Source organism: Mauremys mutica, chromosome 2 (assembly GCF_020497125.1).
Source record: "Mauremys mutica isolate MM-2020 ecotype Southern chromosome 2, ASM2049712v1, whole genome shotgun sequence".
Classification (NCBI taxonomy): Eukaryota; Metazoa; Chordata; order Testudines; family Geoemydidae; genus Mauremys; species Mauremys mutica.
The window spans coordinates 183,736,422-183,753,583 of record NC_059073.1 but is presented as its reverse complement, the minus strand read 5'-3'; the positions used below and the strand labels follow the sequence as shown (position 1 = coordinate 183,753,583).

The following is a 17,162-nucleotide window of genomic DNA, read 5'->3' as shown; positions in this document are numbered from 1 at the left end:
GATCAGCCATACAGGAAAAGCCCCGGGAAAATCTGAATTCCTTTTCCTGTCTGGCCAGTTTGAATCTCAATTCCTGGTTGGACATCGGGGCGAGCTCAGCAGCACCGGCAACGATGCAGAGCTCTCCAGCAGAGGGGTCCATGCAATCTCAGAGTAGAAAGAGGGCCCCAGCATGGACTGACCGGGAAGTCTTGGATCTGATCGCTGTGTGGGGCGATGAGTCTGTGCTTTCGGAGCTGCGCTCCAAAAAACGGAATGCAAAGACCTACGAGAAGGTCTCCAAAGCCATGGCACTCAGAGGATACAGCCGGGATGCAACGCAGTGCCGTGTGAAAATCAAGGACCTGAGACAAGGCTACCAAAAAATCAAAGCGGCAAACGGACGCTCCGGAGCCCAGCCCCAGACATGCCGCTTCTACGAGGCACTGCATGCCATTCTCAGTGGGTCTGCCACCACTGCCCCACCAGTGACCGTGGACTCTGAGGATGGGATAGTGTCGACGGGCAGTTTCTCGGCGATGTTCGCGGATGGGGAAGATGAGGAAGGGTTTGTGGAGGACGAGGCAGGCGACAGCGCTTACAATACTGCTTTCCCTGACAGCCAGGATCTCTTCATCAGCCTCACAGAGATCCCCTACCAACCCTCCCCGTCCGTTAACCCGGACTCTGAATCAGGGGAAGGATCAGTCGGTAAGTGCTATAAACATGTAAACATTTATTTTTTAAAAAACAGGAATAAAAACTATATGAAAAGAAGGTCAATGCATATGGGGATAGAACAGAAATCCTCTTGGGAGAGTTCCACGAAGCTCTCGTGGAGGTACTCGAAAAGCCTCCGCAGGAGGTTCCTGGGGAGAGGTGCCTTACGGGGTGCTCCGTGGAAGCACACTCTTCCGCGCCAGGCTATCCTCAGGTACAGTGGGAGCATTGCCTCGACGAGCATGGCAGCATAGGGCCCTGGTCTGTGCAGGGATTCACGCAGCATGCGCTCTCTGTCTCTCTTAGTGACCCGCCTCAGGGTGATCTCGCTCGGCGACTGCTGCATTTAATTAGGGGAATTAGTGTAATGTTACTATTGGGAATGCTTCACTTTTCCTTTGCATAACAATAAGCGTCGTTTAACAGCCACGTGGTGGAGGCTGCAGAGGGGAAGCATACAGGGATCTTTCCCGGGGACAGCCGCGAGGGGGTGGAACAGGGTCAGAGTTTATGCTTTCCAGATTGCCTGCAGCAAGAGGGCACTGCTATCCATTAACTTTTAAGCAGCATAAAGTTTATGGCTTACCAGGCCTGGCTGCTACACGGATTCTGCTGTCCTGCCCCGCTTGTCTGATCTCCAGTGCAAGACCCCAGGCAATGAAAGCGAATGCCGAAAATTCGAACTTGTCCTGAGAGCGCATGAGATAGGTGCCGTATATGGTCTTGTTCACAGAAACAGACTAGACTGTGTTCAGTGTTCGCAAACATGTATCTTTGCAAGGAAATCACTTCCTTTTTCCCATCACACAGCTGCGGCTGTTTCCCGACCTGCCCCGGCATCCCCCTCACAGAGGCTGGCGCAGATTAGGCGGCGAAAGAAAAAGACTCGGGACGAGATGTTCGCTGAACTGATGGCCTGCTCCAGAGCCGAGGCGGCCCAGCAGAGCCAGTGGAGGGAGACCCTCTCTCAGCAGCAGCGCTCACACAGCGAACGGGAGGACAGGTGGCGGCAGGAAGACCAGCAGGCGACTCAAACGCTGCTTGGCCTAATGAGGGAGCAAACGGACACGCTCCGGCGCCTTGTGGATGTTCTGCAGGACCGCAGGCAGGAGGAGAGAGCCCCCCTGAACTGTATCTGCAACCACCCTCCCCCGCCACAAAGTCCTGTCCCCCCCTCACCCAAAATAACAAGAAGGAGGGGCGCTAGGGGCCGTGAAAACTGTCACTCCACCCCAGCAGAGCGCTCATGTAACAAACAGCTCTCATTCCCTAAAGTATGAGAATTGCTTCCCTTCCTGGCTCACCCAATCCCAAATCCCAGTTTCATCCCCCAACTGTGTAGTTGAGTATTAAAAATAGTTTGCTGTTAGTTACTGTTTCCGTCATGTTTCTTTGCAGAAGACTTTGTGTGAAGGGGAGATAGGGGTTTGTTAATTGCATAGGACAGCCACCATTACCAGGGTACAGACATGGGGGCAGGATCAACAGCAGGTCACACACAGAGTGCAGTCACTAGGCACCCGGGTCAGTCTGGGAGGTGTCTGCTGCCCCAGGTCAGTCTGGGAGGTGTATGCTGCCCCAGGGTCCGAGCGCCTGGCATCCACAAATGGCAAGGCAGGCTGCCCTTACCATGCCCTTCCACCCTAGCCATGAGCCTCTCCGATGCCCTGAGCCCCAGCCAGAGCCATCATCCCCCTACACCTACTCACCCTTCCCACACACCCCTCACCCCCTTCCTGCAAACCCTCCTGTAACCGTCCTCCCCCCCAGAGACCGCTGTAGGAGCAGGAGCCTGTCATTCCTCGAGTGTAGAAGCGGTCTGTACATCACTGCACACCGTACCCACCACAGTCTGCGTCCCTGTTTGAACCCTTTAACGCTAATTCGTTAGTAAAGAAAACTTTGTTAATTAAAAATGTTCCAATAACTTTATTTTTAAACGTCTGTTGGAAGGGGGGAAACCTGGTGAACGGGGTATGTAACTGCTGAAAAAAGTCAATAGTAACTGAAACAGGGGCAGGTTCAGCTTCTCTGTAAAGAGACCGGACAGTCATAGGTTACCCTGCTCTCTGAGGAACCTAGCTTTCAAAGCCTCCCAGATGCACAGCGCTTCCCGCTGGGCTCTTCTAATCGCACGGGTGTCTGGCTGAGCGTAATCAGCAGCCAGGCGATTTGCCTCAACCTCCCATCCCGCCATAAAGGTCTCCCCCTTGCTCTCACAGAGATTGTGGAGCACACAGCAAGCTGCAATAACAATGGGGATATTGGTTTCGCTGAGATCCGAGCGAGTTAGTAAGCTCCTCCATCTCCCCTTGAGACGTCCGAAAGCACACTCCACCACCATTCTGCACTTGCTCAGCCGGTAGTTGAAGAGTTCTTTGTCACTGTCCAGGGCGCCTGTATAGGGCTTCATGAGCCAGGGCATTAGCGGGTAGGCTGGGTCCCCGAGGATCACTGTAGGCATCTCCACATCCCCAACAGTTATTTTGTGGTCCGGGAAGAAACTACCTTCCTGCAGGCGTCTAAACAGACAAGAGTTCCTGAAAGCACGCGCGTCATGAACCTTGCCCGGCCACCCGACGTAGATGTTGGTAAAACGTCCCCTATGGTCCACCAGTGCTTGCAGCACCATTGAAAAGTAGCCCTTTCGGTTAATATACTGGCTGGCCTGGTGGGCCGGTCCCAGGATAGGGATGTGAGTCCCATCTATAGCCCCACCGCAGTTTGGGAATCCCATCGCGGCGAAGCCATCTATGACGACCTGGACGTTTCCCAGGGTCACTACCTTTGAGAGCAGTAGGTCAACGATTGCGTGGGCTACTTGCATCACAGCAACCCCCACGGTAGATTTGCCCACGCCAAAGTGGTTCGCTACTGACCGGTAGCTGTCTGGCGTTGCAAGTTTCCAGAGGGCTATGGCCACTCGCTTCTGCACACTCAGGGCTGCTCGCATCCGGGTGTCCTGGCGCTTCAGGGCAGGGGACAGCAAGTCACAGAGTTCAAGGAAAGTGCCCTTACGCATCCTGAAGTTTCGCAGCCACTGTGATTCATCCCAGACCTGCAGCACTATGCGGTCCCACCAGTTCGTGCTTGTTTCCCGGGCCCAGAATCCCCGTCCCATAGCATGAACGTGACCCATTGCCACCATGATCTCCACGGCGCGGGGTCCCGTGCTTTGTGAGAGGTCTGTGCCACTCTGACACTTCATGTCCTCACCGCGCTGCCGGAGCCTCCTTGCCCGATTTCTCAGCAACTGACTGTGGAAGAGGTGGACGATAAGGTGCGAGGAGTTGACAACGGCCATAAGTGCAGCGATGATCGCAGCGGGCTCCATGCTCGCAGTGCTGTGGCGTCCGCGCTGTCACTGACCAGAAAAGTGCGCAAACAAATTTCCCGCTGGCGCTTTCAGGGAGGGAGGGCGGGAGTGACGGTTGAATGACAACAGTTACCCAAAACCACCCTCGACACATTTTTCCTCCAGCAGGCACTGGGGGCTCTACCCAGCATTCCAATGGGAAGCGGGGACTGCGGGAACTGTGGGATAGCTGCCCAGAATGCACCGCTTCCAATGTCGACGCTGGCCCCGTTAGTGTGGACTCACAAAGTCGAATTACTGTCCTTAGTGTGGATACACAAATTCGACTTCATAAGGTCGAATCCACAAATTCGACCTAAGTTAAATCGAACTACTCTTGTAGTGTAGACATACCCTAAGTCTAAAGAGGATATAGAGAAGCACAGACATCTGCCCTCATGGAGCCAGTTGCAGGATTGAGGCCTAAACTTCTCAGGAATATTGGAAACATGTTGGTACCAGGACAGATCTGTCTTTTTGAGTCTTCTGCTAACAATAATGAAAACATTAACCCATCAGTCCCTCAAAATTCTGTAACGTAGCAGTCCATTTTAATAGTAGTAAGAGAACTACGAGCGAATTAAGAGATCCTTCCATATTACATTTCCCCCAAAACAACAAAATGAAAATGATAGCGAAATAAACATCATTTCAGCCCCCCACCTCCGGTATAGTGTCTTGTACCTTTTATGACTACTAGAGACACCAACTTCCCAGATCCTGCATTATGCAAGAACACAATTTTATACAGAAGAGTAATCCCATTGACTTCAGTGGAATTACCCATGTTTGCAAAAGCAAAGCCTTAAATAATAGTATGAAAATGTCAAACATTCCAGAGTACCAAAAAAGTTTGCAGAAAGTGTTACTTTTCTAAACTATATTTCTTCAAGCTTGTAAGAATGCTTGTCCTCATTTAGGGCTAAATTCATGGCAATTTTGAACTTTTTAAAAATACAAGGCATTTTTAATTTAATCAAGTGCAAAATATTTTTAACTGGAGAAAACCAACATTTTCCTTCACATTTCTGAGACTGATAAAACAAACATGGCCAATTAAACTAAAAAATAACCCAAACCCACCATCCATTTCCTGGCTATCAAAGTAAGAAATGGAAGCTCAAAGACTAATTTTTAAAAAGTTAAAAGCACCTGCAATTAGGGATTCATAAAGCAAGTACCTTCTTCACCATAACTCTACTGTTGCTACTGACACATTTCAATTAAAAAAAAAAAGGGGGGGGGCGCAACACAACTGCATAGCATAAGTTAAGAGCTAGAAAAGTTAGTGTGGTTCCATGTACTCCTGATTTGACATGATTATGAAGTGATGATGAGTAGGTTACCACGTGAAAATGCTAATTTAATAACACCTCTAATTCAGTTTTATGTAGCTCAGTGCTCTGTTTTTAGAGAGGTATAACAAAATTTATACCCGATGTTACAAATTCAGAAGCATTAGTAGTTTGCTCAGCAAAGGTCTGCTTGTACTACAGTGAACATTCAGGGGCAAAGAAAAGACTCTTTATTTTAACTTACAAAGCAGCAACCGATAGTATTAGATGCTCAACATAATGACAACAAAATCAGAAAGAAAATACGCTCAATTTTTCTCCTACTTTCAAAGGACAGAAATCCACTCAGACAAAAAGAAAAGCAAACACAGTTTCATACTTAGCCCCTGATCTCACACTGTGGTCAGCTAGTGCAGGTGCAGGACTCGGTGCTAGCCAACCCTGATGCAGGAACAGGGCCTTAGGACTCATTGCCAAACCATAGGAATGAACATGCAGTGAGAATCTGGATACACTTACCACAGTTGTGCTGCCTTCACAGGATTGTTTGCTTTAAAAAAAAAAAAAAAGTTAATCAACATTTACCTTTGGAAGAGAACTTACTGTACCGTAACTGTGGTTCTTTCATAGAATCATAGACTTTAGATGATCATAATGATCTCTTCTGACTTTAATCTGACCTCCTGCACAATGCAGACCACAGAATCTCACCCACCCACTCCTGTATCAAACCTGTGTCTGAGCCACTGAAGTCCTCAAATCATGGTTTAAAGACTTCAAGGTGCCCCATGCTGCAGAGGAAGGCAAAAAACCCCAGGGCTTTTGCCAATCTGCCCTGGAGGAAAATTCCTTCCCGACCCCAAATATGGTGATCAGCTAAACCGTGAGCATGCAGGCAAGAGTCACCAGCCAGACAACCAGGAAAGAATTCTCTGTAGTAACTCAGATCCCATCCCATCTAACATCCCATCACAAGCCATTGGGTATATTTACTGCTAGTAGTCAAAGACCAATTAATTGTCAAAATTAGGCTATCCCATCATACCATCCCCTCCACAAATTTATCAAGCTTAGTCTTGAAGCCAGATATGTCTTTTGACCCCATTACTCCCCTTGGAAGGCTGTTCCAGAACTTCACTGCTCTGATGGTTAGAAACCTTCATCTAAATTTCAAGCCTAAACTTCCTAGCGTCCAGTTTATATCCATTTGTTCTTGTGTCCACATTGGTACTGAGCTTAAATAATTCCTCTCCCTCTCTGGTATTTATTCCTCTGATATATTTATAAAGAGCAATCATATCTCCCCCAGCCTTCTTTTGGTTAGGCTAAACAACCCAAGCTCATCCTTCTTAAACATGGGAGACCAGAACGGCACACAGTATTCCAGATGAGGTCTCACCAGTGCCTTGTATAACGGTACTAACACCTCTTTTCTCTACTGGAAATACCTTGCCTGATGTATCCCAAGACCGCATTAGCTTTTTTCACGGCCATATCACATTGGCAGCTGATAGTCATCCTGTGATCAACCAGTACTCCAAGGTCCTTCTCCGCCTGTTACTTCCAACTGATGCCTCCCCAGCTTATAACAATAGTTCTTGTTATTAATCCCTAAATGCATAACCTTGCACTTTTCACTATTAAGTTTCATCCTATTACTATTACTCCAGTTTACAAGGTCATCTAGATCTTCCTGTATGATATCCCGGTCCTTCTCTGTATTGGCAATACCTCTCAGCTTTGTGTCATCCGCAAATTTTATTAGCACATTCCCACTTTTTCTGCCAAGGTCAGCAATAAGAAGATTAAATAAGATTGGTCCCAAAACCGATCACTGAGGAACTCCACTAGTAACCTCCCTCCAGCCTGACAATTCACCTTTCATAATAATAATAATTAATAATAATTGGAGATATACCAATCTCCTAGAACTGGAAGGGACCTTGAAAGGTCATCTAGTCCAGCCCCCTGCCTTCACTAGCAGGACCAATTTTTTGCCCCAGATCCCTAAGTGGCCCCCTCAAGGATTGAACTCACAACCCTGGGTTTAGCAGGCCAATGCTCAAACCACTGAGCTATCCCTCCCCCCACAGTATGACCCATAGTAGTCTCTCCTTTAACCAGTTCCTTATCCACCTTTCAATTTTAATATTGATCCCCATCTTTTGCAATTTAGTTAATAATTCCCCATGTGGAACCGTATCAAATGCCTTACTGAAATCGAGGTAAATTAGATCCACTGCATTTCCTTTGTCTAAAAAATCTGTTATCTTCTCAAAGAAGGAGATCAGGTTGGTTTGGCATGATCTACCTTTTGTAAAACCATGTTGTATTTTGTCCCAATTACCATTGACCTCAATGTCCTTGACTACTTTTTCCTTTAAAATTTTTTCCAAGACCTTGCATACTACAGATGTCAAACTGACAGGCCTGTAGTTGCCCGGATCACCTTTTCCCCCCTTTCTTAAACATAAGAACTATGTTAGCAATTGTCCAATCATATGATACAACCTCTGAGTTTACAGATTCATTAAAAATTCTTGCTAATGGGCTTGCAATTTCATGTGCCATTTCCTTTACTATTCCTGGATGAAAATTATCTGGGTCCCCCGATTTCAACCCATTAAGCCGTTCAAGTTTGGCTTCTACCTCGGATGTGGTAATATCTACCGCCATATCCTCATTCCTATTTGTCATCCTACCATTACCCCATAGCTCCTCATTAGCCTCGTTGAAGACTGAGATACTACAGTCTAAGTGTACCTCATATGTGCAAGACAGGAATATTTTTTTGAGTAGCAGCATCTGTCAGGGCTGTGCGTGTACTTTGTGCTCCCATATGAGGCAATGCAGTCACAACCCTCCTCCCCCCCCCGTTCCCTTGTGATTCAAAGCTAGTATTAGCTACAGACTCCAAAAAGCAGAGTTAGAGGGCAGGTCATGGGATCCGCACTGACCCCACAGTTACTGTAGGGTAAGTAACAGATCTCTCTTCTTTAGTAGGTCAGTGTGGATCCCACTGTAGTTCACTGGCAAGCAGTAGCCTCTTAAGATGGTGCAGTGTGGAGCATTAGCTGAACCAAACAATGATTGAAGAACTGGTCTCCTTAACTCACCATGAGCCCTGGCTGCCATGTCAAGGACATAATTTTTCACAAAAGTCAGTGGGTTACTCCATGTTGCAGATCTCAGAGGCAGGAAAATTCCTGAAGCAAGTGGTAGATGCAGCCTGTGCCTCTGCGGAGTGTGCCTTGATGGACAAAGTGACCAGATTGCCAGCCAGCTGATTGCAGGTAGAAATTCACTACATGATTCCCTTTGGATGGGCCAGAAATGGCCAAAAAGAGGTGTATGGGGGGGGAGCCAAAACGGATCAGTCCTATCAAGGTAATATAGTAAAGCTCTAATTACATCCAAGGTATGTAGTTTCTTCTCTTCCGGAAATGAGTGCAGCTTTGGGAAGAAGACTGATCTGGTAACCGATTGGATCAGGTGAAAATATGAGATGGAAGAATGTGTATGGTGGTCTGGCCGCGAGAGCTTGGAGCTCACAAGCCCTTCAAGCTGAAGCAATAGCCAGCAGAAAGACTGCCTTGATAGTAAAATGTTGTATGGAGCATTCCAGCGTGGCTCAAGGGGAAGCTCCATGAGCTTCAGGAGGATGACATGAGGTCTCACAAGGCAGACAAGTCTCTAACCGGAGGACAGATATGAAGGAGGCCCTTAATTAACTTCAACATCATCAGGTGCAAGAAGATCGAGTATGACTGTTCTGGAGCATGAAATGCTGATTCTGCTGCAAGGTGTACCCTGGCAGTATTGAGAAAAGAAGACCGAAGGGGGACCCAATAACAGTCTTCAAATATGTTAAGGGCTGTTATAAAGAGGATGGTGATCAACTGTTCCCCATGTCACCTGAAGGTTGGCCAAAAAGTAACAGGCTTAATCTGCAGCAAGGGAGATTTAGGTAAGATAGTAGGAAAAACTTCCTAACTCTACGGATAGCTAAGTACTGGAATAGGCTTCTAAGAGAGGTTGTGGAATCCCCATCATTGGAGGTTTAAGACCATGTCAAGGATGGTCTAAGTTTACTTGGTCCTGCCTCAGTACAAGGGGCTGGATCTGATGACATCTCAAGGCTCCTCCCAGCCTCACATTTCTATTATTCTATTCAGTCTGATGGCTCTCTGTTCCAGGATGCTCATATGTAAATTTAGTTTGTTCTGAGACCATGTTCCTGGTATCTGCAGGTGGTACAAATGGGCATCCCATCCTCTCCCTGAAGCATCTATGATAAGTGTAACAGTTAGGGAGAGAGCAGAGAATGGGATTGATCCCTTTCCGTATATTCACTGGGAGTAGCCAACCAAGAGAGCTCTTGTAGGACTTGGGGAGGAGCTATGGCTTGGAGCAGTGTGGCTCCCAGCTAGATACCAAGGATACCCCTTCGCCAGAGGACGAAAGATGAGAGGGCTTCAGGTAGTGATACGGGATGCAGGTGTTGCTCTAACACTGAATCCTGTTCCTCCTGATACTCTGATGTGTATCTGGCCAGAGATGCTGAAGGGAGAAGTGACCTCTTCCTTGAGCACAGTTGAGTCTGGCTTCTCGATGCCCAAGACGGTAGACCCCAGTAACCCCAACAGGGCCACAGTAGTAAGAATACCCTTGGCATTATCCAATCCTGTGCCATTTCTGAGGAGATGGCTGGGGCAGAGCCCTGTTGAGGAATCAGGTGAGTCTCTCCATGGTGTCAGCCACTGAGCTGAGGGGAGAAGGTTCTCTACTTGAAGATGGAGAGAACATATGCCTTTGGTAACAGTGAGGAGGAGTAGACATCTTGTAGGGGGCTCTGCACTGGGATTTGTACCAGTATTGGCAGGTGCTTCAGCACTGATGGTTGTTCCAGTTCTCCCCTAAGCTCATCCTCCATGGCCAATGTTGACACTGAAGGGTGCAGTCCAGAGGTTGTGTGTTGTTTCTCCTTATGGGAGAACACTGATCTTTGCCCAGAGTCTTTGCCTCTTTATTTGAAGTGACTCCCCTCAATGTTGGACTTTGATGGCACAAGTGCTAGTGCCTGATTTGATGTTGATGATGTTTCAACGTTGGGGGCAGCTGTGCCAGTGATAGTTCCTTTCTCGGTGTGGTCTTCTCTGCACTGGGTTTAGGCGTAGCCTGTCTGCTGGAGGAATGCTGGATGACACTGACTTGTCCAGTAGCAGGACCTTGGAGCTCGTCTCTCGGGATCTGAGGATACCTTCATGAATTGTTCCAGAAGGTGTAGTTTGAGCTTCATCTCATATCCTAGTGGAAAATGGCAGGTACACAGAACACTTGCTAGGTATGTGCAATTCATCTAGATAGAAGAAGCTCCTACTGTGCCCCTGCTGCAAAATGGATAAGGCTATACAAGGTGTATATATGGGGGATCAGCACGGGGTGTGTGTGTGTTGAACTATCAACACTAGGTTCAGATGGATTGATGTGATTTGCAGAGGTCAAAAAAAAATCAAGGTGATCAAAACAGAGTTCTGAAGAATTTCTGAAGGTTTGCAGAAATTGCAGCCAAAGCTAAGAACTAGTAGGTCGGATATTCCACAGGTTCAGTGCCACAAGCAAGTCAGAGGGAATGAGGTAAAGTCATGGCCATGCTGCCCTTTATACTGTCACTCAGGTCCATGAAAAGGCACAGGGTGGACGTGCAGACTTTGCTACTCAAAAAAACAACAAAAAAAAACAACTGCTCTCACATGCATGAGGTGTATGCACGTCTACAATGGGATCCACACTGAGACAGACTCAGAGAATGATAAATACCACAGTTTTATAAGATTGTTTTGTAGCTGACATAAGCATAGTGGAAACAAAAGATGGGACCAGTAACCCCATAGATGCACACATAGAGAAGTACCTCTAGATGTGGTTCTCCCCATTCCCATGCAGAAAAGGAAAGGGGAGAAAGTCAAAAGGGTTTCCAACCCCACACATTCCCAAATCACAAATCAGTCACACAAAAATAATTGTCCAATGTAGCTCGCAGGTGCCCGGGGAACGTATAACTCTGGCTGAGGATGGGGAAGAAAACAAAACACAGGAATGGTGAAGGATGGGAGAGGATGCAGGAGACACAAAGGATAACACAACAAAACTGACTCAGGGAAAAAGTTGCTACCTTTGATTTTTCAGCTGGTGACTCATTCAGTTATGCTCATCATACTGAGCTATAATTTTGTTTGGTTTGAAAATGGTCATCTATATACACCAATAGAAATTCTGCAACATGCATGTGTGGCTGTGCTGTTAATGAGCATGCAATTAGTTTAATGAATATGTAAAATTCAAGTGGGTTAAATAAAAGCCCCACCTTTAAAAGTTGAATGCCTTCGTGATGGATACCGTTTGCTGGGTTTTCTTTCAAATGTACTGGTTCTGCGTAACCTGGATCCATGTGTTGCTTGATACTCTGTTCGACCACTAAAAAAATTTTTTTTAGTTAGAGAGAGCGACTTAACTCCACCCTTACTTCGTGCTTATCAAATATGCTTAGAGAAACCAAGCTGCTTTGCAAAGAGTAATAAATAAATAATCTTGGAACGAACTGGACAAATCTTGTATTTTTATGCTGTCTTCTTGCGTCCTCAAATAAATACAAATGCCCAGTTATTTCATTAAATACCTGAATCTGAAGCGTGAACCCAGCCTTATGAAGTCAGATCTGCTAGATTTACTGTTTGCTGGTATTCGCAGTCTGAAGAATGCATGGTGTTCCACTGCACATTTCCATAAATGTTTGCAAGTTTTTGCATTGTCTAATCGGAAAACAAATGTGTGCTCTTGTTCTCTGCCCTAAATGCAGAAACAAAAAAACTTTGGAAGTTGGCAAGCATGATATTTGTTAATGGCTAACACAAAAGAGAAAGGGCCTGATCCAACAAGGCGCTGAGCCCCTTCAGCTTCTGGTGGCCAACAGGAGTTGAACGTCTTCAGCCCTTCAATGGATCAGGTTCCAAGTAAGGGGGAAAAATTACCTGTTCATCGTCTTCTACGACCACAAGTGTTAATTTGCTCTTTTTGAAGTCCATTTTAGTGATTTTAGGCCTACACATACAGGAAATAAACAGGCATTTTATAAATTTAGGATTTTTAGTTAAAGAAAAACTAACAAAATGGTATATAAGAGGGTTTACAATAATGGGATATCTGACCTCATAATGTATTTAAAATATAAATATATGTTTAACAAATCACTTTAGATTCTGTTGAAACAAACTGACCTAGTCGGAAGCATGTATCTTAATCTATTTTGATATCACAGAATCAATCTCCCTTCTTAAATTCCCCACACTATACATTCAAACCAAGCCAAAACTCATTATTTAAAAGGGGAAGGATTTCAGCAGTTAAATTGGGATATAAAGCAAAAAATTATTTACCAAAAAAATAAACCTATTTTGTTTGCTCCTTCAAAGATCAATATGCCTGTTGGTGTAAGTCCAAGCGCGTAGTCACATCCGTCTCTTCCCTACAACCAAACACAGGATGGAATAATCAATATGCAGTTACTAGCACAAATCTTAATATGGTAGAAACTCAAAACTTTTGTTATAAGATATAGTACCAAAGTCTGTTCGCATGTTTTAATAGTAGAGAATTATGACCTGTTTACAGTGGTTTGAGCATTGGCCTGCTAAACCCAGGGTTGTGAGTTCAATCCTTGAGGGGGCAATTTGGGGATTTAGTTGGGGATTGGTGCTGCTTTGAGCAGGGGGTTGGACTAGATGACCACCTGAGGTCTCTTCCAACCCTGATATTCTATGATTCTATAAAGATATTCACATTCTTCTATTTACAATCTCTTCCACTCCTCACAGAAATAAATGACAATGTAGGTCTTACCTTAACAACATGCATATCTACACCATACATTTCCAACCATTTAGCTTTGTTCAAGTAGCACAATTCAGCCTGTGCTGGGGTTTTTCCCCTGTGAAAATAAAATGGAAAATGTACTTTAGTTTGCAATAGAATACTTTCTTATATACACTATAACTCCCCTTTTCATCCATTACCCAGACTCCTCTGCCTAGGACCTTGACTCTGCAAAGCACTTAAATACATGCTTAACTTTATGCATGTGCTTAGTCCATCCCTGTTCAGCAAAGTATTTAAACACAAGCTTAATTGCTTTGCTACATAAGCAGGGTCTTAATTAGAGGCTTAAATGCTTTGCTGAATTGGAGCTTAGAAGAATACACAGACTCCATGCTGCTGAATTCATACACAGCAGAACTTTTTCATTTTAGCCATCCTGCATTCTTACCATTGAATGCAATCTCCTTTTACCCAATCACGTAGACTTGATAAAGTGATTGGTTTACATTTAAATGCTGCCAGTTGCATGCATGTGTGATCTTAATTTCTACAAAGAAAGTGCATAACTGGCTGGATATACAGTACACTAATATAAAAACTTTCTAATAAACGTTGTGCCACAGCAGCACCTGCATTGATTACACCACACACCTTCAATTAGAGAAGTGTTTTTCAAAACAATTTCAAAACTCAGACTTTCAAAGCTGTTAAGGAATTGGGCATCGTAAATATTTTTAGGGGCCCTGAAAATCTCTTGCAAGTAGTGGCTGTTGGTCCGCGCCTGCACCCTGGACTTCCAGATGCTCACCACCGAGGGTATAGGGGTAGGTGCAGACTGACTGCCTTTCCAGCTCCTTGTCTACCACGAATCCAGTCATGGGCCGAAGCAGAGGTGAAGGAGAGTAGTGGAATACAGATAGGGACCACACATCTGAGAACTTGTAGTTACAGGTAAGTAACCTCCATTTCTTCTTCAAGGGCCAGTCCCTATGTGTGCTTCACACACGAGTGACTGGCAAGCAGTCCTCAATAGGAGGAGGGAGGTGCGAGGATACAGGAGGTATAGATGTCTGTAACACTGCAATTCCAAAGTCTGTGTCAGCAGAAGAGGCTTGAACCTGAGTGCAATGCTTTGTGAAAGTGTGTATGGAATTCCAGGTTGCAGCCTTACAAATGTCCAACTAGGGTGACCAGACAGCAAATGTGAAAAATCAGGACAGGGGGTAATAGGAGCCTATATATAATAAAAAGATCCAAAAATCAGGACTGTCCCTATAAAATCAGGACATCTGGTCACCCTATGTCCAGCACAGGCACTTTTCAAACTGTTGCCTGTCCTCTAGTGGAATGGGTGAGAGAGATGCATGTGACCTTAACAGCATCACAGTGCAAGAGGCTTATTGGTATCTGATAGGGAGGTTCTGCTGACCTGACCAGTTCAGTGTACTGCAACTCATTAATGTCAAACTTTATCAGCTATGTGTCATGTAAGGGATAACTAGAAAATTAACAACACAGAGATAATTAATATTCTTGCATGGTGTATGTACAGTAAATACCCAAGAGACCATATGAAGGAAATGTGGAACTAAAGTGTTTATCAGACAGGTCTGGGGAGTGGGTAAGCAGGTTTCTCCCAGACGAAGGACAAGCTGAAGCCTTCAGCAGGTGTAATCAAAATTGATTAGCAATCGCTGGCAAGTGGCCATTCATTTGCATTGCAAAGAGCAGGAACAAATCAATTTGCATTTTTGAAAAAAAATGGGGGAGAAACCAGCATAGGACTTCCTTCACCAGACTCTGTGTCTCCTTTCTCACAGCTTGAATTTTATTTTATTTTGGGAGGCAACCTTCAGAAGAATCCATTTTAAAGGTTAACTGGACTATAAAAGAGAGGGTCAAAGAACATCAAGTGACCTTTCACTTAAGGTGACAAAGGAACTGAGCACTTTGAACGCTGCAGAAGATGATGACCAGAGGGGTAGGGCAGCCATCTAGTTGGTAGGGAGCATGGTAAGAATCTTACTTTGACACAAGATGGTAGTTTTGTTAGGTCTTAGCCTCTAAAAAGCGTTTTTCACATTTATTTCCTTGTAACTGTTCCTAACTCTATCCTTTATACCTGAACTCACTTGAGATCCTATCCTATCTCCTTTGGCTAGTAAACTTGTTTTACTTTTTAATCACTTGTGTTTGAAGTGATTATTAACTCCACTTAAAGTGATAAACTATGCAGTTTGTCTCTTTAGAGGAGCAAACAAACCTTATTATTAAGGAAAGGGCTAAATATTGCAGAGCACATTAATTTTGGAAAATTTGGGATGAGGGGTGTTGGGATTAATCTTGCCAGGTGTAACCAAAAAGCTGGTGCATACCTGGAGTGTAGCAAATAGGCTGCTGGAATCAGAGTTGTTGGTCCAGGGTTGCTTATTACACAGACACTCAGTGCATGCTTGTATACTGGCTGGGAGCATCCAGACAAGAGAATTACAGCAGCATAGTAATTTAAAGCACCTACGGTTACAGGCAGATGGTAACACAACCCCTCACTGGGCTGGATTGGACCCCAGAATGTGACAACGTGCCAACTGATAGAAAAGGAGGATACAACCAGAAATCTAAGGAGTATCTGAGCTGATATCACTTCTCCCTGTGTCCACTCTGCTATAGCAACAAATAGTCTGGGCAATTTTCCAAATGGTTTCATTTTTTGCAGGTAGAATGCCAATGCTCGTCAGACATCAAGAAAATGGTGTCTCCTTCCTCACTGGAGGCATTCAGGAAAAATACCAGTGTGTGAATCGATTGGTTTATGTGGAACTCAGGAATTACCTTTGGGATGAACTTTAGATGGAGGTGAAGGGATACCTTTTCTTTATGAAGTATAGTATATGGTGGATTGGGCCATGTAATGGCAACCAGGAAGGTGACCTTAACAGACAGGTGGGATATTAAGAACATGGCCAGTGATTCAAAAGGTGGCCTGGTGGTAAGTCCCACTCATAATTGGGGATGAAATGCCTCCTGAGGCTGTCCACCAGTCAGTTCTGAGTGCCTGGGAGGTGCATCACAGAAATTGTGATGAGGTTCCAGATATACCATAAGTTGACTGCCTCTATGTGCACTGCAAAGGATTTTACCCCTCCTTGTTTGCTATTATAGAAAACAGTTGTCATGTTGTCTGACATTATCCAAACGTGTCAGGGAAATGCAGTGCATGCCTGTCTGACTGCACTTGGTTCCAAAAGATTGATACGCATCCCAGGTTTCCACGGTGTCCATGTATCTTGTGATGTGATTCTGCCCATGTGGGCTCACCAGCCTATGAGGGATGCCTCCATGATTATCATCATGTTGGCCGTGTATGTGTGCACGGGGCAGGGTAGGGGTAGGAAAGGCACTCCAGTGCACACAATTTGGGGGTTCTGAGTGAAGCCCTGACATTGACTGGCACTGTCATGGTGTTCATGCTGTGTGTGACACATATACCAACCAGAGCCAGGCTTGCAAACAATGGAGTTGCAGCCTAGCAAATGACCTTACATATGAATAGGAGGCCATGTGACTGAGCAAAGACAGACAGATTTGGACTTTTGTTCTGGGTTTGGGCATGACCTGGTTTATCAGACTGCTCATGACTAAGAATCTGTCTGCAGGGAGGGAGGCTCTTGCTTGCAGTCAAGTCCAGGGCCACGCCTATAATGTTGATGACCTGTGTGGGGGTCAAAATACACTTGTACATGTTTATGCAGATTCCCAAGGATGCCAGCAGGCAGAGAAAGGACGAAGTTGCCAACTGAACTTCCAGATGGGATCTGCCTGTTAGAAGCCAGTTGTTCCAGTAAAGGAAAATGATGTAGCCATTTCATCTCATCTGTGCTACCAAGACTGAGAAGACCTCCGTGAAGACCTTGGGTGCTGTTGTCAGACACAATGGG

At 45.4% G+C, this 17,162-nt stretch overlaps 1 protein-coding gene across 3 annotated transcripts in view; it reads right to left on the bottom strand.

The window, feature by feature from the left end:
- The window catches only part of EPB41L4B (erythrocyte membrane protein band 4.1 like 4B), a 290,295-nt gene that overhangs the window by 139,062 nt on the left and 134,071 nt on the right, over window positions 1-17,162 (bottom strand). For all 3 annotated transcript variants that reach the window (XM_045005334.1, XM_045005335.1, XM_045005336.1), the window contains exons 8-13: window positions 13,249-13,336; window positions 12,786-12,874; window positions 12,381-12,450; window positions 12,029-12,198; window positions 11,717-11,826; window positions 5,869-5,899 (exon numbers count right to left, since the gene is read on the bottom strand). In XM_045005334.1, coding sequence (XP_044861269.1) covers window positions 5,869-5,899; window positions 11,717-11,826; window positions 12,029-12,198; window positions 12,381-12,450; window positions 12,786-12,874; window positions 13,249-13,336 — 558 coding nt within the window. The remainder of the gene's footprint in view (window positions 1-5,868; window positions 5,900-11,716; window positions 11,827-12,028; window positions 12,199-12,380; window positions 12,451-12,785; window positions 12,875-13,248; window positions 13,337-17,162) is intronic.